The sequence below is a fragment of the Myotis myotis genome, unplaced genomic scaffold, assembly GCF_014108235.1.
Source record: "Myotis myotis isolate mMyoMyo1 unplaced genomic scaffold, mMyoMyo1.p scaffold_m19_p_12, whole genome shotgun sequence".
Classification (NCBI taxonomy): Eukaryota; Metazoa; Chordata; class Mammalia; order Chiroptera; family Vespertilionidae; genus Myotis; species Myotis myotis.
This window is the reverse complement of record NW_023416316.1, coordinates 24,748,006-24,770,000: the sequence shown is the minus strand read 5'-3', so window position 1 is coordinate 24,770,000 and position 21,995 is coordinate 24,748,006. Positions and strand designations below refer to the sequence as shown.

Here is a 21,995-nt window from a genome sequence, read left to right as displayed (position 1 = left end):
CTCTCAGAATAGAGAATAAGGACTAATATAAAAATGAACAGAGAGAAAATAATAATATGAAGAATAAATGACAGACTCTCTTGTGAATTACAGTTGACTCTTAAACAATGTGGGGATTAGGGGCACCAACCCACTGCTCAGTTGAAAATCTGCATATAACTTTTGACTCCCTCAGCACTTAACTACTAATAGCCTACTGTTGACAGAAGCTTTACCAATAACATAAACAGTCAATTAGCACATACTTTGTATGTTATATGTATTATATATTGTATTCTTACAATAAATAAGCTAGAGAAGAGAAAATGTTATTAAGAAATCATAAGGAAGATAAAATATTTATTGAAAAATATCCATGTCTAAGTGGACCACTGCAGTTCAAAACTATCTTGTTCAAGGGTCAAATGTAATGGTATTTCTAAAAAGATATCAGAACAAAAGAGTAATAACTAAAGATATAATAGACGAAAACTGCAATCTGAACATCCAATTCTTCAAATAAATATGCTAATCAGCTCAGTTGGTGTGGCTCCGTGGTTGAGTATCAACCCATGAACCAGAAGGTCACAGTTTGATTCCCAGTCAGGACACATGTTGCAGTCTCAATCCCCCGTAGGGGGCATATAGGAGACAGCCAGTCAATGACTCTCTTTCATCATTGATGTTTGTATCCCTCTCTCACTCTTCTTTCCTCTCTCTGAAATCAATAAATAATATTTTTTAAAAATGCTAATCATATTTCAGACAAAATAGACAAACACCCAATAGGTACTGTATTTTCTTTATTAATTCCAAGGATTAAGAAAGAATCCTATGTCACCCTGACCGGTTTGGCTCGGTGGATAGAGCATAGGCCTGCTGACTGAAAGGTCCCAGGTTCGATTCCGGTCAAGGGCATGTACCTTAGTTGCGGGCACACCCCCAGTAAGGGGTATGCAGGAGGCAGCTGATCAATGTTTCTCTCTCATCAATGTTTCTAACTCTCTATCCCTCTCCCTTCCTCTCTTTAAGAAATCAATAAAATATATATTAAAAAAAGAAAGAATCCTATAAGCATCTAGCACATGCAAAAAAAAAAAAAAAAAGACAGCTATAAGGAATCAAATCAGATTGCTTCAGATTCATTACAACATTGATGAAATGTCTAGAGAGGTTTGAAAAATAATATTATGGTCATAGTAATCTATACTTTATAGGAAAAGCCACAGAGAAAAACTGTGATCTATGTAATAGCATGGAAGATATAAAACTCATATACCCTTCTTGAAAAATATTACTCAAAGATGTATTCATGCCATGGAGAGATAAATTAAAAGACACAACTCATGAAAGATTGTCATCAGAAATAGAAGCCCTATAAATTTGAATCTGAATCTTAAAATCATAGTTATTATAAACTAGTTTTAAAATAAAATCAATATCTCAAATAACAATTGAAAATTATTCACAATGTAAAGAACAAAGTTAAATAAAAACTCAAATTATAATAACACAAAATTAGAGGTGATGAGGAATGGGTTGTAAATAAATGTGCTATCCTATGTAGCTAACAATAGAGTTTTCATTTTTGTATTGGTACTTAGAGAAGTAGAACCTAGTATTTTAAACTGAAAATATAATTATACAGTACTCTTATTATAATGAAGATGCCATATTATTTAGTTAAAAGTATAGAATTTGGTCAAAACTGTAATCATACACAAATTTACTGGTTTAAATACATTTGATAGCAACTAAAAGAGTAAAAAGTAAGTATGCAAATCAAGAAGTTGAAAAAGAATGGCAAAACAAACATAACTAAAGAATGAAGGTATTGATAAAAATAAAAGCAGAAGCAAATAAATTAGAAAGTAGGTAATAGAAGCAGAGCCAATAAAAATCCACGTGTTGGTTCTTTGGGTTAAAAACACACACAAGACAATGAGATGTTTCACTGAAAATTTAACTTGTGTTTTTTGCTACATGTTCTTTAGCAAGAGAAATGTCTGGAAAACTTATCTATCTCTAGGAGCAGGAGCAATCTTTACAGGGTAAGACAAGTGGAGCCCCTCCTCTGCCCCCAAGCAACTAAGGTGTCTGCTTTAAGGAGGATGAGCTCTACTCTGCAGCAAAATGGAATAGGACCATTTAGGGGTAGGGTTTTAAAAGAAACCCTCTCAGCCTCTTGGGGGTTTAGATATCTAAGAAGAAAAAGACAACAGAGGTTCTGGATCCATGGGAGAAAAATAACCAAATCACTCCAACAGTCTTCCTGCATCTTGGGAGTGGCTCCATATGGAAGTAAAAATACTGTTGGAAGAGGTTGCCACCTGGAAACCTGGTGAGGAGCCTGAGGATGCTGGAAATATATCCAGGGACCTGAATCAGTGGAGGTCACCAGTCTGACCAGGGTTAACAGCACCACGAGTGGCAGTTGGCAGCAAGGGCCGCAGAACACAGGCTCTTCCATTTGGTGATGGAAAGACCACCAGTGTTGTTGGCTATTTTGGAGGAGGGTGCTACTTGGAGAGGGAGGTGCTAACTCAAGTAAGTGTGGCAGGTGGAGTGCTTGATTCAGAAGTAATTTAACTTGAAAAAATTAAGATGTGTGATCATATTTTGCATGCTAAATTTAAAATGTTAATATCAATTACATCAATAAAGAAGCGAACTAGTTTAATCAAGGAAAAAAGTGTGGGGGGGACATAGCTGTAATGAGAAAGAGCATATAACAGAAGACATAGACGTTTAAAAAATTTTACTAAGCATAATATTTTATTTTCATAATAAATTTGAAAATCTCAAGGAAATGAACTATTCTCAAAAAAATATAAATTTCTAAAATCCACACAAGAAGTATAAACCTAAAGTGACCAAGAAGCATGGAAGAAGTCAAAAAGAACTTGCAAAATGGGTGAGGTGAGGGACATAAAATCCTGATGGTTTTACAGACTGGTTTTTTATTTTCAAAGAGAAGCTAATTTGTATATTCTATAAACTGTTCCAAGGCACGTAAAAAGATAGAAAGCTTTCTGATTCACTTTGTAAATCTAGGATAATTCTGAAAATGAAACCTGATTAAGGATGGCATAATCAGAGTAAAATATAAGCTTCTTTTACATGTACTTACAGGGAGAAAATCCCAGATAATTAAATTGATTAAAAGAATAGTGCAGCATAACAAAGATAGGTTTATTTCAAGAATGCTAGTATGGCTTATTATAAATGTGAATTCGAAGTTCATTTATCCAGCAGCATCTGGATTTCCAGTAGGCAGATCTAGACACTCTACTAATTTCCCTTTCTAAAACTTATTCCTCTGCATTTTTCTTCAAGTTAATAAGTAGTAACTGTTTCTTTCCAATTGCTCAGACCAAAACCTTAGGTACCATCCTTGATGCCTCATTTTTTTTTTTTTTGCTTTAAAAATGATCTATTTAAAAAATTTGTGGAAAATGTACATAAAATTTACCATTCTATTTTTAAGTGTACAGTTCAGTGGTATTCAGTATATTCATATCATTGTGCAACTATCACCATCATCCATTTCCAGAACATTTTTTTCATCGTGCAAAACTGAGATGCTTCATTTTCTTTTACTCCACACATAGATTCCATCAAGAAATCTACTTTGTCAGCTCTATTGTAAAAAAAGATCAAGAATCTAACTGGTTTTCATTATTTAGTCCAAGTCACTATGTTCCACTCAGACCCTTTTATAATGTAAGACAAATCAAATCCTCCTTCCTTCTAAAAACTCTCTAGTAGTCTAGAAATAAATCCATACTATTATGGTCAATTGATTTTCAGCAAGGATGCCAAGATCATTTAATGGAGGAATAACAGTCTTTTAAACAAATGGTGCTAGGACAACTGAATCACCTCATACAAAAAGAAATGAAGTTGGACCCTTACCTCACACTATATACAAGAATCAACTAAAAATGGACAAACAGTCAAAACCGGTTTGGCTCAGTGGATAGAGCATCAGCCTGCGGACTGAAAGGTCCCAGGTTCAATTCCGGTCAAGGGCATGTACCTTGGTTGTGGGCACATCCCCAGTAGAAGGTGTGCAGGAGGCAGCTGATCGATGTTTCTCTCTCATCGATGTTTCTAACTCTCTATCTCTCTCCCTTCCTCTCTGTAAAAAATCAATAAAATATATATAGATAAAAAAAGAGACATTTGTTTTAAAAAAAAAATAAAATAAAAATGGACAAACACCTAAATGTAAGAGCTAAAACTATAAAACTCCTAGAAGGAAAGAGGCTCAAGTCTTCATGACCTTAGATTAGACAATGGTTTCTTAAATATGACACCAAAGCACAAGCAACAATAACAAAGAATGAACAGATAAATAGGACTTCGCCAAAATTAAAAACTTTTGTGCAAAGGACACCATTACGAACATGTAAAGACAACCCACAAAATGAGAGGAAATATTTACAAGTCATGTATCTGATAAGCATCTAGTATCCAGGATAAATAAGGAACTCTTACAACTCTACAGCAAAAAGACTACCCAATTAAAAATTGTACAAAGGAATTGAATAGGCTTTTCTCCAAAGAAGATATATCCATACTAATAAAAGCATAATATGCTAATTAGATCGGACAGCCAAACGACCTTCCGAATGTCCTTCCAGATGAAGCCGGGGCTACAACTGCAGGATCGAGGCAGCCGCCGCAGCTGTGAGGGAGGGATTGAGGCAGCTGCTGTGGCTGCGAAGGCCTACTCTTGCACGAATTCCATGCATCGGGCCTCTAGTATGTATATATACACAAGTAAGCTAGAATTTACTCATCTCATAACTGGAAGTTTGTACCTTTTGACCACTTTCACCCATTTCCCCTACCTTACACCCCTCTGCTTCCATTTAAGTGAAAATGTCCATTATACGCAAATCCATAGACAGAGAAAGATTTGTGTCTGCCAGGGGTTGGGGGTGGGGAAGTGAGTGACTGCTAATGGATATGGGATTTCCTTTGGTGAAAATGTCTGGAATTACATAGTGATTATGGTTGAACATCATTATGTACATACCAAATACCATTTCATTGCACACTTTAAAATGATTAAAATGGTGGATTTTATGTTATGTGGACTTTTTCTCAAAAACAAAGAAGAATATTCTCCAGTAGTTTCTCAAATGACTTAAAGTATAAGCCAAAGTGCTCAGGAATGTCTGGTAAGAGCCAGAAATCTCTTCCCCAAACAACTGCTCCATTTCCTCCTCCCCACTCTGTTCCTGCCAGAATGGTTTCCTTGGTGGCTCCAGCACCATCAGAACCTCTCCCGGATCAGAGCCTTTGCACATGCTGTTCCTTCTGGACCCTCTTCTCCAAGATAACCTATGACTTGTCCCTCACTGACTTCAGGTGTCTGCTTAAATGGTACCTTGTCTTTGACTCTCTCCTTGACCTCACCCCACCCCTCTGGCATATCCTATTCCCCTTACCCTATTTCATTTTCTTCCCAGCACTTACCACCTGAAATATTATACATTTATTTGATCATTGCTTTTTATTATCTGTCTCCCCACACTAGAATGCAAGCCCCTTGAGGGCAGGAACTTTGTTTCATTCACTGATGCATCTATAGTACCTAGAACAGTGCCCAAGACATGCGAGGCACTCAATAAATATGTTTTAAATGAATGAGTGTATTATGTATAATAGAATGAATATGAGAAAATTGATGACTATAATTTGTCACACTAATAGAGCAAAGAAAAAAAATTACATCGCTATTGATGTAGATTCTAAAAAGACATCTGATATTTCAGCTGGTTCAAACACTGAATAAATAAAAAATATAACATCTCAACATGAGAAAGAATATCTGTTCTTCCAACAGACATCATACCTTACAACAACATTCTCATTAAAGTCAAGAACAAGGCTAGAGTATTCATTATTATCAGTATTTTTAAATATAGCTCCAGGATATTTAGTGAATGGGGCACTAGCAATAACAATTGCAAATATATATTAGATGCTCCTTTGGGCACTGTTCTAAGTCCTAAGTACTTTATATGTATTACCTATTTTAATACTCACAACACCTGAGGTGATATGAGTATGTTCCCATTATCGGGGACACAGAAAAGTTAAATAATTTGCCCAAGGGTATCCAGCTGCATAGCTGAGCTAGAACGAGAACCTAAGCAGTCATTCTGTACTAACCATTATGCAGTACCACCTCATAAGAAATCATTTAGATAAAGATGCTATAATGCTGGAAAACAAAGCAAATTTATTCTCGCTCTAGCTGGTATTATTGTCTACCTAGAAAGCCCAAGGGAATTAAGAGAGAAAAAACTACCAGAAGTAATTAGAATTGAATATGGTCAGTCATAAGATGTATATACACTAATCAATAGCTTTTCTATATTCTAGCAATAAACACTTCTAAAACGTCAAGAAAAATATATCCCATTCCCTAAGGCAAGAAAAATACTTTAAAATAAACTCAACATCAAATGGAAAGGATCTATATGAAGAAAATGACAAAACTTTATGGAGAACCCAGTAAGAAATTTTGAATAGAGAAATGTCCTATGTTCATAAATGGATAGATTTGGTATTAAAAAAGATGTCAAATGTCCACCAAATTAATTCTGGAGTTATTGAAATTAAAATAAAAACCCCTACTGCATTTTTTGGAACCTTACAAAAATTAAATTGGTGAAAATAAAGGCAATTGTGATAAAGGGAGGACTGCGTGTTATTCATAGCCAATGGAATGTGAGTAATGTGCATCACTTCCAGCCTAGTCCACAGACACATTCCACGTGATATTCTTCCATGCGTGTTTCCCTTCCAGCCCATAAGAGGAACTTCAAAGCCACATTCTGAAAATGGCAGAACTTTGGTCAACTTGAATCACAGAATCTGAGAAGTCTACCACACTAACCTGTTCCTGACTCAGAACTCCATGGAATAATATTCAGAAAGCTAGGATGCCAATTCCAGAAAAAACAGATCAAAATTTAAAATCTCAGGAATAGTATAAGCTGTACTCTCCAAGAGGATGGCCATTAGCCACATATGGTTACTGATAATTTGAAATGGTTAGTTTCACATATTCAAATGATAGTATTTTGGATACATTTCATTAAATAAAATATTATTAACTATTATTAAAGTTAATTTTAGCTATATCTTTTCAGTTTTTAAAATGTGGCTACTATAAAGTCACATGTGGTTTACATTATATTTCTATTATACATCTGGTTTACAGTATATATAAAAATGTATATTATTTTCTAAAGAGAATATTTAGCATAGGTATTTTAAGTGAATCAGGAAAATATACATTAATTAAATGCTGGAAGAATTATTGAGTGACTATGGGGGTAGGAAAAGAAAAGTCCACTATTTGAGGCCACATACTAAAATATCAGATAAGTTTAAAAATGAAGTAATAAAAGTATTAGGAGAAAATGTAGGTGAATATTTACAAAAGTTCTTGTGCTGAAAAGAGTATGCCAAACATAAAATTAAAAGTGAAAAAAATGGCCTTGATAAACTTGACTGTATAAAATATTAAAATTTTCAATATTATCAAATAACATGAAAAGCAAAATTGAATGTCACATGAAACATGGGGCTATATCTGCAACAAATGTGACAAAGAGCTAATATGCTTATTTTATAAAGAACTCTTAAAAATCAGTAAGAAAAAGAACACTCCAATAAGAAAATGTGCCAATAACATGAACAGCCAATTTATAAAAGGAGACACAGAAATGAAAAAGATTCCTAGTAAAAAAGAAATTCAATCTTAGTAGTAATCAAAGAAATGCAAATTAAAATAGCAATTGCCAAGGTTCAAAAAAGAATAATATGCAATGTTGGCAATGAGTGCTCTCATATACTGTTATAAAGCTCTAAATTGGTATGATCTTTCTGGAGGACAATTTGGCAACATGTACAAAAGGCTCCAAAATGTGCATACACTATTTCTAGGAATTTATCCTCTGAAAATAATCAGAGATGTTCATACAAAAATACAAGTATGAGTTTATTGCATTGCTGGTTTGCAATCAGGAAATATTGGCAACTACCTCCATGCCACGGGAGCTTCTCCTTGCGTAATTATGGCATGCCCATAGGGTAAAATGTTTTCAACAGCTATTGAAAAAAAAAAAAAACAGCAACAGAGAATATACATCTACCTCCTATGCTGGCCCAAACTCCCCCAGATGGCAAAGATTTTTTTTAAGGGGGCAAAAAATTCTCTAGTGGTTCTGGAAAGCCATTAAGAAAGACCATCAATGAGCAGAATATTTGTAGAATTACTGGAATATAGGAAGGGTGGGCACAGATTGTAGGATAAATAAAACTGGAGGAAAATGCAACTCAAAACACATCAGAGGGGGCCAGGCCCAGAGTGGACAGGCCATGATGAGACACGGTGGTGGAGAGTATCTGCTGGCATGGGGAAACATTCCCACTGACTTGCTAAATTAAAGGAGCCATTTCTATATTAAGAGCAGGTATTTGTTTATATATGTTCATTTATATGCACTGAAGAAACTGTCAAGACATATGCCTGTAGATGTTAACAATGACCTTTCAGTGGCCCATTTTTCATTTTCCTTCGTGCTCCTCTGTGTCTTCCAAGTGTTCTGCATTGAGTACATATCAATATTATGGTTAGAAAACAATAATTAGCATTTTAAAATAAAAAAGCAAAAATAAAAACAAAGAGAATTTGAAATTTTTATGTAAGAAAGTAACTACGGTCTTATTATTTTTCTTTTGAAGCATTGCAGTAAACCCCTGGCTGGTTTCCCAGACTCTAGGCTGCTTGTCCCACTCTGCCCTCAGGATTGCTACCATCTCTCACCCCCTATTTAAAGACCTTCTGTGGCTCCCTACTACCGACAGGTAAAGTCCAAACACAGAGGCATGCAGGGCCTTCACCATCCTGCCTTCCTCCCAGCCCGTTCTCCCACTTCTCACCCTGCACACTGAGCTATCCAGTCCTAACAGACTGTTTGCCAGTTATGAAAGGCTCCACATGCCTTCCAACTCCACTCCTTTGCTCATGTTGCCTGGCATTACCCAAGCCTGGCAGATGGGCCTTGGGGAAAACTGCAGCCAGAATCAACTAGAATAGCTCTGTGGACCTACACACTACAAGATGCACTGCCCTGTTAGACAAATATTCCGGGAAGTGCAGTAGGCACAGGTGTGGAGGGACAGTGCAGGCCTCTGAGATTCAAGGTCTGGAAGTAAAAATTAAATGCAGAATCCCATGGTGAAAATTCCAGGGGGCTGTGAAAAGGTCCCCTTGAGACATGGATTTGTTGGTCTGTATATCCACCTCCTTGCTTCCATGTGTGTGTGGAGGGGGAGAGGGGAGGGGGTGGTTGGAGGTTGGAATACTGGCCCAGACCTTCGGCCTCCTCTCCACAAGGGCAGGCACAAACCTGGGTAAACACCCACACCTGCTACCTCTTGGCTATGAGACCTTGGCAAAGTGACTTGATCCTTCTTAGGCGAGTCCGCGCTACAAAACAGAGACAGTACCACGCTGGATGACTGGATGTCATCACCTGCATGAGCAGGCATCCTGTAAATGGCAGTTGATGATGTCATAATTATATTTCCCTACCTGGTGCAAGAGCTGCTTCCCAGGGCTGAAGTCATGCTCTGGGAACCGGGCCCAGGGCCATGCAGGAGGCCTGGGGAATGTCCCTGGTGAGGGCTTTGAGGTCACTATGGATATTCAGGACCCCTGCCCCCCGCCCCCCGAGACTTCCAGGATCTCCTTCTGGGCCCTCACTCACTCGGTGTTCCGGGACCCACTGGCCTGGGTGGAGCATGTATTTATCTAATATCACAGCCCTGGAGAGCTGAGAGTGGCTTTCACCCAGCCGGGCATGAGCCCTGGTGCTGGCACCACAGACCCACAGCCAAGCACCTGTCCGCTCTGAGCAGGGTCCAGGACCACTCCTTTCTTTTAAGAATTGGTATGTGTGTGGTGGGAGAGTGCTGAGCTCTGAGGACCTGGCATGGAGGGTTAAGGAGGAAGCACCCACTAAGCCCTAGGGCAGTGATGGCGAACCTTTTGAGCTCGGCGTGTCAGCATTTTGAAAAACCCTAACTTAACTCTGGTGCTGTGTCACACATAGAAATTTTTTTATATTTGCAACCATAGTAAAACAAAGATTTATATTTTTGATATTTATTTTATATATTTAAATGCCATTTAACAAAGAAAAATCAACCAAAAAAATGAGTTCGTGTGTCACCTCTGACACGCGTGTCATAGGTTCGCCATCACTGCCCTAGGGTCTTCCTCCCTCACTTTGGATGGGGCAGCCATCTCTGACTCCACTATTTGAAGTGGAGGGAGGAGGAGAGATAGTGGGCCATCTCTCCCAAGAGCAGAAGCTTTGGGCTAGAACAAGGCACTCAACTTGGAGATCTGCTTTTTGTTCAAAGGATTCGCCACCACAGCCACCACTGGACAAAAATCCCTGGATGCACTCCCAGATATGCCCCCAGGGTAGCAGGAGCACTGGAAACTGTTCTCACCCCATGGGGTCTTCCCACTCTGGAGGGATGGATCTGGCAAGGCACTTGCTACACTCTCCCTGAGGGTACTCACATGAAGGAAGAAGTGTTGCGTGAACCCCAGAGTCAGCCCCATGGAGCCCAGGCCTCAGAAGGCGGAAGGCCTGTAGAGCCCATTCTTGATCTTGACGTGGAGTCTCTACCTTGAACATCTGCATGGGACCAGGGCTTTAGGGAAGAACCTATTGCCAGTACTACCCTCCACATGTCACCCACCCCCATCTGTTAAATGAACCGGCAACCCTGTGTACTTCATCCATCCCAGTGATCCCCAAACCGTAGTGTTACTTACACCCCCTTAGGGGCAGTATCACTGCATAAGCACACCAACTATGTGCTTCTAGCCTAAACAACCTCACTTTCCAAATGCCAAAGAGGCTGCTACAGAGCTGTGGTGTGGGCAGGATGGATATGTATGAAGCAGTCCCTGCTGGCTGGCCCCCAGCCGGTTTCTCCCAGAGCCGGACGAAGAGCCAAGAAGGAGAGGATGTTTCCTGCCTGTGGACAGACAGCTAAGTCACCTAAGAGCATTAGAAAGTTCTTTAGAAAAAAATCTGGGGCACGAATGGGACACTAGTACCTTCAGGATTAAGATCTGATCAGTCAGGAGCCCCCTCCTGCCTCCTAATGTTTAGAGGATCTTTGGATATGTGGGCTGCACAGGTGATCCTCCCGCCTGGAGGGAAGCCATGGACATGGACCAGAGGTGGCACAGTCCTCCCAGCGAGCCTGGCCCCTTTGTTAGTTAAAGCAGACTTAGGACCATAGTGGCCTCAGCTGAAAGCTGCCCATTCCCCCAACACAGGGGTTCTCAAATGCATCAGAGGGTCCAATTCACAGGAACTCTTCTCACCCCCATGGGGTCTTCCCACTCTGATTTGCTCAAAATAAAATGTTTCTCAAATTTGCTTCTCTAATGAATTCCCAGGTGACAATGACACTGATGCTGTTGATCCAGGGACCATACTTTGAGAACCACTGCTCTAGAGAAGGAGATCACCTACAAAGAGAAGATTCTGAGATGCTGAGAACTCAAATGAACCTCCCTGGATGATGAAGCCAAGGAAAATCACTCAGATACAAACTACAGCATGTGCATTCCCAACGCCACCCAGAGTGGCCACGTGGTAGGTCCCTGGTCACTGCTGGTTCCAGTAAATTTTCCACTGAGATCTCTAGAAAAATCCCCACTAGAAAACAATGTCATATCCCAGAAAGACCCAGTTAAGAAGCAGCAGCAGCACGGCCTGTGCTGGGTTCCATGGGAGTGTGACTTGCTGACTTGGCCAGCTCCTCCCTTTGACCCGATGGCCCCTGGTGACGCGGCACAGGGGCTTGGATTTATCGGCACCCCTCCCACCCGCATCGCACCATCGCAGGTGCAGGCCGACTTAACACGGCAGAGGGCCTAATGGACAGAGACACCTTCTTGAACGTACATATGCCAGGTAGCACGCAGGGTGAGGGGCCGAGAGGTCAGTGTGGCTCTTGTCCTCAGGGGCCTCCAGTCCTGTGGTGGTGGGTGATGGATGAGGAAGCAGCTGGTCTACTACACTGCACTGTGCAAGGAACTGGCACAGGGAGGAGCATGGAGGCAGCACCCCTATCCAGCCCGAGGGGCCACGTTGAGTCACGTGTGGCAGAGGATGTTCCCACACAGAGAGAAGCCAGCACAGAGGTGTGGCTGGACCAAAAGAGAAAGGGGCTGAAGGTGAGACAAAGACTGTGAAGGGTCTCTCCAGCCACGCTGAGGAGCTCAATCCTGCTCAGAGCAGCAGGGAAAGCTGGTGACTCTAATAAGGTTGGCTCCTAGATCAGATGCAAGCACAAGGCCCCCTGTCCTCCACTGCAGAAGTGTCCTCCAGACATAATAATAAGCAGTAACTTTAGAGGAAGGGACCAGAGGCCCCTTTGGTGGGTCAGATGGTGACTGGCCAGCAGGGAGGACTTGAAAGGGCCAGGCAGGGCTGTGGAAGGCTGAAAGGGCAGGTGCTTTCAAGGGGAAGCTCTTGCAGATGATGCCCTTTTGGTCTCGGACAGATCAAGGGCCTCGGTGGGTCCCGACACTTGGGGGAGGCCTCTGGCACAGAAAGGTCAGCCCCAGAAAGCTCCAGATCACTGAGGACCAGTGACTGGCAGGGAGTCGCCAAGCCGGCTTGGAGGGTGGGGAGGGAGGGAAGTGATGCTAGTGGCAGGTATAAAACCAAGCCACACAGCTGGGCTCCTGAATGGGGGTCAGCTATGTGCTAAGAAACCAGATTCTAGATGATAAAAAATCTAACAGCTATCCCTTGCATGGTGTTCATTATGAGCCAGGCACTTCTCTTAGCACATTAGGTTTCTGAGCACATTTAATCCTCATGACAACCCTAAGAGTTAGCTAGCACTGACATTATCCACCTTTTCAAGATGAAGAAATGGAGGCATAAAGGGGTAAATAATTCTCATGGCTCCTCCCTTGGGAATGGCAAGATCAAGGTCAATAACCAGATCTCTCTAAGTCCTCATCACAAATTCTTTAAGCTAGTAATGATTTTTAGAGTCAACTGGCCCATCTCCCTTAACTTATAGAAGGGGAAACCGAGTCCCAGAGAGACTGAGTGATTTGTCCCGGGATACATAGTTGGTTAATTGCATCAAAACCTGGAAGCCTGAAGAATAAATGATAGGACCTGGACCTGAGGGGAGAGGCCTAAATACCCATGTTATTCTCCGCTGGTCCTTCCAGACACTGGTGCTCACTGCCTTTATTGCCACCCAAGCCCTGCCTCCATCCTGTGCCTGAAGTGCCCACATGGGTGTCACTCTGCATTCTGGCCTCTGACTTCTTTGCCCCTGGTTATCTCTACCATCACTCTGCTTTAGCTATTCACGCACAGCCAGGGCCTGGGTCCTCAATCCCTACGTCCTCTTCCAGCTCTGACCACAGCCTCCCCTCCTTCCAGCTCCCTTACCCCCACATCATCAAGTTTGTAAGAGACTTCCAGGGCCCCACTTCTTCCAAGCCCACAGTTCACCTGCCTGCCTACCCCTCTCCATCTTGGGGCCCTGGACCACCCTCTCAGCAGCACCCTCAATCTTCACCATCCATACCCACTCTGTCTGCCACCTGGCAGAGTCCCAGGGCTGGGGCAAGGCTGTTCTCCACCTTCTCCATCCTCCTCCACAGCCACCGGACTGCTGAAGACAGTCACACTGCCAAGCAGACTGGGTTGCTCTGAGTGCAAGGGCTCCCATCACTAGAGGGCATCATTTCCACCCTGCATCCCTGAGCCAGTGGTGAAGGACGCAGTACTGGGGGCACACTGAAATCACCCGGAAAGCCTAAAAGCGTTCTAATTCTGGGGTCATTTCATGTAACTGTTCTGAGGGCTGGCCTGGGCACCAGGATTTGTAAAGCTCCACTGGTGATTAAACAATGTACCCTATCCATATAGGGGACTACAACTTAGCTGTATAAAGAAACAAACTTCTGATACATGTACATGGATAGTCTTCAAAAACATTGTGCTAAAAAGAAGCCAAGCACAAAAAAATACATGTTATATAATTATATGAAAATTTCAGAAAAGGCAAAACTATAGCGCAAGCAAACAAACCTGGGCTGGGGGCAGGACTGATGACAAACGGGCATGAGAGAACTTTTAGTGATAGGAGTGTCCTAAGATTGGGCTGTGACGATGGCTGCACAACTATTATAAACTTTCTAAAAATAATTGAACTGTATACTAACAATGGAATGAGTTGTATGCGATATAAATTATCCCAATAAAGCTGTTAAAAATGTGGGGAAGGGGAGAGGGAAGGGAAAAAACCCAAGTTATAAAATTTAAATGTTTGTGTTAAAAATAAATTCCCCTGGTGATTCCAATGAGCAGCCAGAGTGAGAAGCCGATGAAGAAGGCCTGATACCTACTGACCCCGGCCATGTTCTTTCCTCTCTGGCCCTCGACAGCTCAGGGCTTGGCACATCACAGGCCACATCATTATTTTTTAAGTGAATGGATATGCATTTCTAGAGTCTGTCTCATGAATAGTGGCAAAGAGAATGTCCATTTAATAGCACCAAGTATGCATAAGTCTTTCACTTATGTTTTCTCATTTCCCAGTGCCTGTGAGGTGGGACTAAATCTCCCTATTTTACAGAAGGGAATCTGGGATCTCATTCAGGTGAAGTGAACTGCCTGGTGTCTCACAGCCATTGCTTGGCAAAGCTGGGCCTAGAGACGGGCACATCTGACCCAAAGCCTGAGTAGCCTCTGGGTCACCACCCACTGGCCTTAAATCTCAGTTGTCCTGGGTTCGAAGGAGCAGCTGGTCCCAAGGTGGGATGGCCCTCAACTCTTCCCCCCTTTCAGTCCCGATGTAATGAGCTCCTTGTTACTGAGGTTTTCTCCCCAGCTCCCTCCAGCTTCAGGATTGCTTTCATTTGACATTCCTTCCAGTGCACCAGTCCGGAACAGAAGTGCTCGATGCTGCAGATCGACCAGTTTCATAAAAGGAATCCAGTTTCCTTTGCACTCACAAAAAGCTGTTAGGCCCTGGCGAGTTTCCAGGGCCTGCACTCCAGCGAAGCAGCCCAGACATCAGGAGGGGGATGCCAAAGCCCTTGGGCACAGAGAGGAGTCAGCTGGGCGGAGAGATTTAAATCGAAAGGGGTTCTTGCCAGCAATACCACCAAGCAACATCCTGTCCTCAGAAAGGAGGTTTCCCTCTGATGCCCTGAAACTCGGCTGAGGGCCCCCACACAGCTGTGCACGGAGGGAGATGTGCTACCAAACTGTCAATACCTGACCCCAGTGGGTGGGGACAGCATAATGGATAAAACACTGACCAGTACTCCGGAGGGGAGGTCCGGGCTTCCAACCTCAGCTGGGCTCTTCACCAGCATGTGCCCTGGGGCAAGAGGCAACCCCCTCTGCAAGCCTCAATTCCCTCCTCTGTCAGCTGGGAACCATAACTCCTCCCTAAAGGGTGGTTGGCAGTGAGAGTGTTAGGGAATCCATAAAGCACTCAACCAAGCCAGGGCTGAAAATGTAATCTCTTTAGGTCAAGGCTTTCAGGTTTTTCTACTCTTCTGGGTCACATGCAGTTCGCTTGTGACTTCAGGAAGTTATGGATGGAAAGAAGGAGCAATGGGAGTCTGGAATGGGAGTCTGGACCAGGATTTAGTCCTGACTTTTTTGTGAACAATCTTTCCTGGCTTCAGAGATGCTCTGAAACCCTGAACGTTTTCCCATCCCCTCACTGGGCCTCAGTTTCCCCTTTTATACAATGAGGGGGTTAGGAAAGTGTCTCTAAGGGCCCCTCAGGCTCTGACAGCCAAAGACTCTATTGGAAGAAAGCAGGTCCCTCCAAGTTGCTGCAGAGTCCCATGTTAATGGGGCCACAGACTGGCCTTCCCCATCCTCCCCCTCAACCAGTCTCATACTCATTTCAGAACATTTGTGGCTGCCTAACTAAAGGGCAGTCTTTCAGCAAAAGCCTCTTCAGTGTTTGGCAATGAGTCGCTCCTGCGAGAGGTCAAGTTTTCTTTGTGCCTCACCCTAGGGACTGAGAAGCAGAGAGGTGGGAAGAGGGGGGCCAGTCCTGCCTGGGAAAAGCATGCCTTGTTTGGTTAACCACAGAGGGTGGGGCCAAACACTTAGGTTTTTCAAGCACCTCCCCAAACACCCCTCTCTGTGCATGAACTTTACAGTTGCCAGAGTTCTTTCAAATCCATGACTCATCAGATTTTGGTAAGAATCCTGAAGGGATAGGGGAGGACATCGCAGCTGAACGAAGAGAGGTGACTTCTCCAAGGTCAATGCATCGAGTGGCCTGTCCCTCCCCTGGGAGAGATGGGCAGAGCCGCAGAAAGGTAAGTGCAAGGCTGGAGTGGAAATCAGTTCTAGTAATTCCCAGCCCTTTCTGCCCCCACCCTCCTGCCAGAATGGGTGGGCCCTTTCCAACTCCTCCCCCTGAGGTTGGCCTGGGCATCTATCTCTCGCCTTCCTCCCCACTGGGCTCCGTGTTTTCCTCTTGGGCATCTAAGCACACCTGGAATGTCTTGCTTTGCTGGGAGGCTCCAAGTTCAAGGAGACAGGAAAGTAGGAACTATAAGGAGAATGGGAAGAAAGACAAGAGACAATTTTGCCCTCATTTGAGTGGGAAACCTTTTTAAACATTTGATAATATCCACTCTTAGTAAGGATGTGGGGAAATGGAAATTTTCAAACACATTGGTGGGACTAGAAATTGGAACAGCCTTTCTGGAAGTCAATTTATCTCACTATTTTAAATGACTCAGTAATTCCACTTCTAGAAATCTGCCAGGTGGGAAGGTGTTGGCTGTGATGTTAAAAAGCTATACACATCCATAGGGGCCTGGTTCAATACATTATCATCTATCCATCTGACAGAACACCATGGACCATTAATAAGCATGAGATCAATCAAGACTTCTAAGATCTGTTGTAAAATGAAAAAAGCAAAATCTACAGTATGACATCATTGAGTTTAAATAAATATAATGAAAAAAAAACTGGGCAGATGAACACTGAACTGAGAGTGGGAGAGGATGTGGGATTTAGGGCAATTAGCAACCTTTTTATTTTTTTACTTTATATTTTGGCATTTTTTTGTTTGTTTGTTTGTTTTTGTGTTTCAAGTGCTACAGATGTCCTCCATTCCCGCCCCCGCCCACCTCCCATTAACCCCTCTACCCTGTCATGATTTTTAGATGGTCACTACAGCATCAGCAACAAGGACAACAAACCTATAGGGGCAGTGAGGGAATAAGCTACAGGATTTAGCCAAAGGCACAATGAAAGGGAAGGGTTCACTCCTGAGCGATCTAGAACGGAGGTTTTCACCTGTCCCATGCACAAATTCCTCAGCCACCAGCTCTGTTTTGTCAAAGGTAAAAGGACTTTGGTCCTGCTAATAAATGTCTGCTTAAAAGCCCTGTGATACTGCCCATCCCTGATTCAGCCATAATGCCAGTGCCTGGAGATGACAGCGGCCAACAGGGAGGTGAGAGCTTGACCCCTCAGCAAAGCATACCTCGGAGAATCTCTGCACGTCCTGGGTTAGTGTGCCCACTCGCTTCCACTGGAAGTGCTTTAGCAGCTTCAGGATGGCTGGATTCACCGCATTGTCTGACGGGACAGTTCGGAAGAAGTAAGGGTATTTTTTCTTATCAGCCAGGACAGGTGTGGTCGCGGCAAAGGAAAGCTGAAAAACACAAAAGAGAGAACACTTTTACTGGTGGGCCTCACTGCTCTGAGCCCAGGATCTTTTGGAGCAGAAGAGAGCTTTAGTTCTGATTTTGGCCCAAACACACAGGGCAAGATATTTTTAAACCTTTTTATTATAAAAGTAATGCATTATGATGAAAGAGAATATTTAAAAAATGCAAAATACGGAGAAAGAAGGAAGAAAAATGAGCCAATATTTTACCCCTCACCAAAGAACCACCATTAATATTGTAGTCTATTGACTTCTGGTCTTTTTTCCATGCACATTACTTCTAAAAAAAATCCTGAGGTCATTCCACATATGTAATTGAACTGTTTCTCTCCACCCCCCTCAGTCCACACACTTAGCATTATCACACAAGTACTCAGCCACCCTATTAAAAACTCTTTGTAAACATTTTTACAGCTGCATAATATTCTAGTGTATGTAAATAAACATCATTTATTGAATCATCTCTAATTGGGGGGCATTTAGATTGTTTCCAACTTGTCATTGTCATATTATTCTGCAAGCATCCTTGTGCACAGCATTTTTTTTAAAAATTTCAGTCTATTTCTATAGGATAAAAGTCTGTGATGTAAAATTTCCCAGATAAAGGATATGCGATTTTTAAAGACTCGATCCTTACTTCCAAAAAGGATTGTATCCATTTACATACCCACTAGCCAGGTATGATTAGAGAGCCCATTTTACCACATTCAACAGAGGAACTAAAACATTATTTTAATTTTATAATGATTTATCCCTGAAAAACTGGAATCATATTGCAATCATTGGTTATGCATAATTAATCTTTTTCCATGTGGTCATTAACCAGTAGTATGTTCTATTTCAGGAATTTGCTTTTTCATGTCTTTTATTTTCTGAGTGGTATTCTAATACTTTTCTTATTGAGTTTAATGAAGACTTTTATATGTATAACGTTCAACTCAGACTGTTACAGTTGCTGTATCCCAGTTTGTTTGCTTTCCCATTTTGAGTGTGTATTTTAATTTATACTAAGTAGTCAAATCTGCTCCTCTTCCCTTTTATTATTTCTTCTTTTTAAGTGCCAGTAAGTTGCTAACTTGGATTTTAATGATGTCCTACAAGGCCTAGCTCAAATGTCACCTCTTCCATAACACTTCCTCTGATCTCTGCTCTCCCTTCCCTCGGCCTAATCCACAGAAGGTGCCTATCAACCTTTTTGATCTTTGCTGTGTGATGGTGGGAGAATGGTATCTTATAGTTCTAATTTGCATTTACCTTATTATTAGTGAGGGTGAGTATCTCCTTCTATGTTTGAGAGCAATTTGCATCCTTTGCCTGTTTTCCAACTGGGCTCATTTTACGGATCAGTTGGTAGAAATAATCTTTTCTATTAAGGAAATTAGCCCTTTGTGATATAAGTTACTAATTTCTCTCCCAGTTGTATACCTTTTCTTTTGATGTTTCTTATAGTGTCTTCTACCATATGGAAATTTTTTTAAAAAATGTGGTTGAATTTATCTACTTTTAAATTTTATGTCTTCAGGTTTGGTGTTGTATTTCCCACTCTAAGATTATAAAAATTGCTTCATGGTTTCTTCTAATCTGTCATCTTTCCCTTCCTTCTTCCTTCTGTTCCCCTCCCTCCCTCCCTCCCTTGCTCCCTCCCTCAGTCCCTTCCTTTCTTTCCTTCATTTGTTTCATTTAAAACTTTGATCCAAAAAGGGCATGGTTGAAGCAAGCTCACTCTTTGCTACCACCAGCTTTCTTCCCAAACTTCCCAGGAGCAGCTCCAGATCTAATACTTCTCAGAGTCCAATTTCAGCACCCAAGGAAATAACATCCTGGCACCCTCAGGCACCAGCTGAAGATGCTCTTGTAACCTGAGGAAGCACTCCTTCTCCCCGCCCCCGCCCCCTCCCCCCAAGACTCTGGCAGAGTGGGGGCAGTGGAGATTTGTCCCTTTTCCTGATCTGTCTCAGAAGGCAGACAGCCACTACTCAGGATCCCTGGATCTCCTGTGTCCCCTCAGCAGCCTACACTGTTGGTGTGTGAAGCTGAACACACACCAAACAGCTCATCTGCTGTCACCTGGAACTAAGGAGCCCTAGAAGAACCAATTTTTAAGATCCTTAGAGACAGGGACACCATCCCAAGACTGGTAAAGGTCAAGGATAGAGTGGCTATTTAAAAATTACAACAAGGACCAATGGGAAGAGCCTGCAGAGAGGAAAATCCCAGCTGGACAGATTGAGGAACACTAGCATTCAGAGTTGTTCAGCAATGAAAGGCCTGCTGTTTAAAGTAGTGAGATCCCAGTGTCTGGAGGTATGCAAACAGAGGCTGGACCTTGACCTAGAGAGAACAGAGAGGGGCTTCAAGATGTCTATGAGCTCCCCAAAAACTGTATGAAAAAGCTGGTATGGGTGTGTATGTGCAGACAGACACAAAGTTTTCTGAAAAGAGGATCCACCACTTCCATCAGATTCACAAAGAGGATCTTAAAACCCAAACGAGATCAGCACTCCAGCATGCAGGTGATATTTAGGTCCCATAGTGAGCTCAATAAAAAGAAGCTCTGCAGTCCCCTAAAACCCACTGTTCATGATTTTTCTCAATATTAAAACAATTCGAGGCTCCTACAATTACCAGCACAAGAAGGAGCTATTAGAAAAATCAGGGAGCAACTATTTCAGGGCCTTCGATGGTGTATGTGCCATCACATCCCCAAAATGCTTTCCTAATACATTTTGGAAAATGTTGGTTTTCTGATGCGATTTCTGAATCACACTCCGGTTGATACTTTGCCATTATTGTCCCATTAGTTCCAGGTCCACAATTAATTGTTGCTTGAACAACCTCATATGTTTGCCCTGTAGGTAATTACAGTGGTTACTGTTCAGTGAATAAATGGTCCATTGTGTTTACAATGGGCTTGGAGTACAATATATGCCCCGGGTCTAAATCATGTTGGGTGCAGAATGTGAACTGGCACTGACATTTTCTGCACCATTTGAGACAATGCACACTTGGATTAGATGGCTTAGCATCACTGTTCCTCTGGCTTTCACCTCCTAAAACTTCCTTCCCTGGGCGAAGACTGCAGGTGCCTACTAGCACTGTTGGATTGTAGAAACCTGCAAAATCATCTAGCTCTGGGATGCTCTACCCTGGCTGCACACTGGAATCACATTGGAAGATTTTTAAAAATAGTAATGACTTCGTTCCACTCCAAACCAACTGAATCAGAATCTCCGGGCACAAAGGCTGACATCACTATTATTTTAAAACTTCTCAGGTAATTGTGATGCCCAAGGAGGGTGGAGAACCCCTGATATAGAGCAACACCCTTAGCTTTTTTTCTTTCGGTTTTATTTTGTATTGGTTTCAGGTATACAGCTTAGTGATTAGACAATCATATACTTTACATAGTGTTCTCCTCGATATTTCCAGTACCCCAAATGGCATTACACATAGTTATCACAATATTATTGACTATATTCCCTAATCTTTACTTAACTTCCCTGTGACTATTTTGTAACTACTAATTGGTACTTCTTAATCCCTTCACTTCTTTTACCCAATGTCCCCCGCTCCTTTCTGGCATTCACCAGTTCGCTCTGTGTCGCTCTGTGTCGATAAGTCTGTTTCAATTTTGTTTGTTCATTTATTTAGTTCTTTAGATTCCACATATAAGTGAAATTATATGGTATTTATCTTTCTCTGACTGACTTATTTCATTGAGCATAGGTACATCCATGCTATCCCAAATGGTAAGATTTCATTCTTCTTAAAATAAAATTTTATTGATTTCAGAGAAGAAGGGAGCGGGATAGAGAGATAGAAACACCAATGATGAGAGAGAATCATTGATCAGCTGTCTCCTGCATGCCCCACATGGAGATCGAGCCCATAACTCAGGCATGTGCCCTGACCAGGAATCGAACCATGACCTCCTGGTTCATAGTTCGACATTCAACCCCTGAGCCACTCCGGCCAGGCTTCATTCTCTTTGATGGCCAAGTAATATTTCATTGTATATACCACAGATTTTTTATCCACTCATCTACTGAAGGGCACTTGGGCTGCTTCCATATCTTGGCTATTGTAAATAATGCTGCTATGAACATAGGGATACATATATTCTTTCGAGTTAGTGTTCTGGGTTTTTACAGCTATATACTCAGAAGTGGAATCGCTGGGTCATAAGGCAAATCCAT

At 42.1% G+C, this 21,995-nt stretch overlaps 1 protein-coding gene across 1 annotated transcript in view; it reads right to left on the bottom strand.

The window, feature by feature from the left end:
* Nucleotides 1-21,995, bottom strand: part of GABBR2 (gamma-aminobutyric acid type B receptor subunit 2) — a 312,749-nt gene that overhangs the window by 174,181 nt on the left and 116,573 nt on the right. Inside the window, exon 3 of the mRNA XM_036330236.1 lies at nt 17,614-17,784. Coding sequence (XP_036186129.1) covers nt 17,614-17,784 — 171 coding nt within the window. The remainder of the gene's footprint in view (nt 1-17,613; nt 17,785-21,995) is intronic.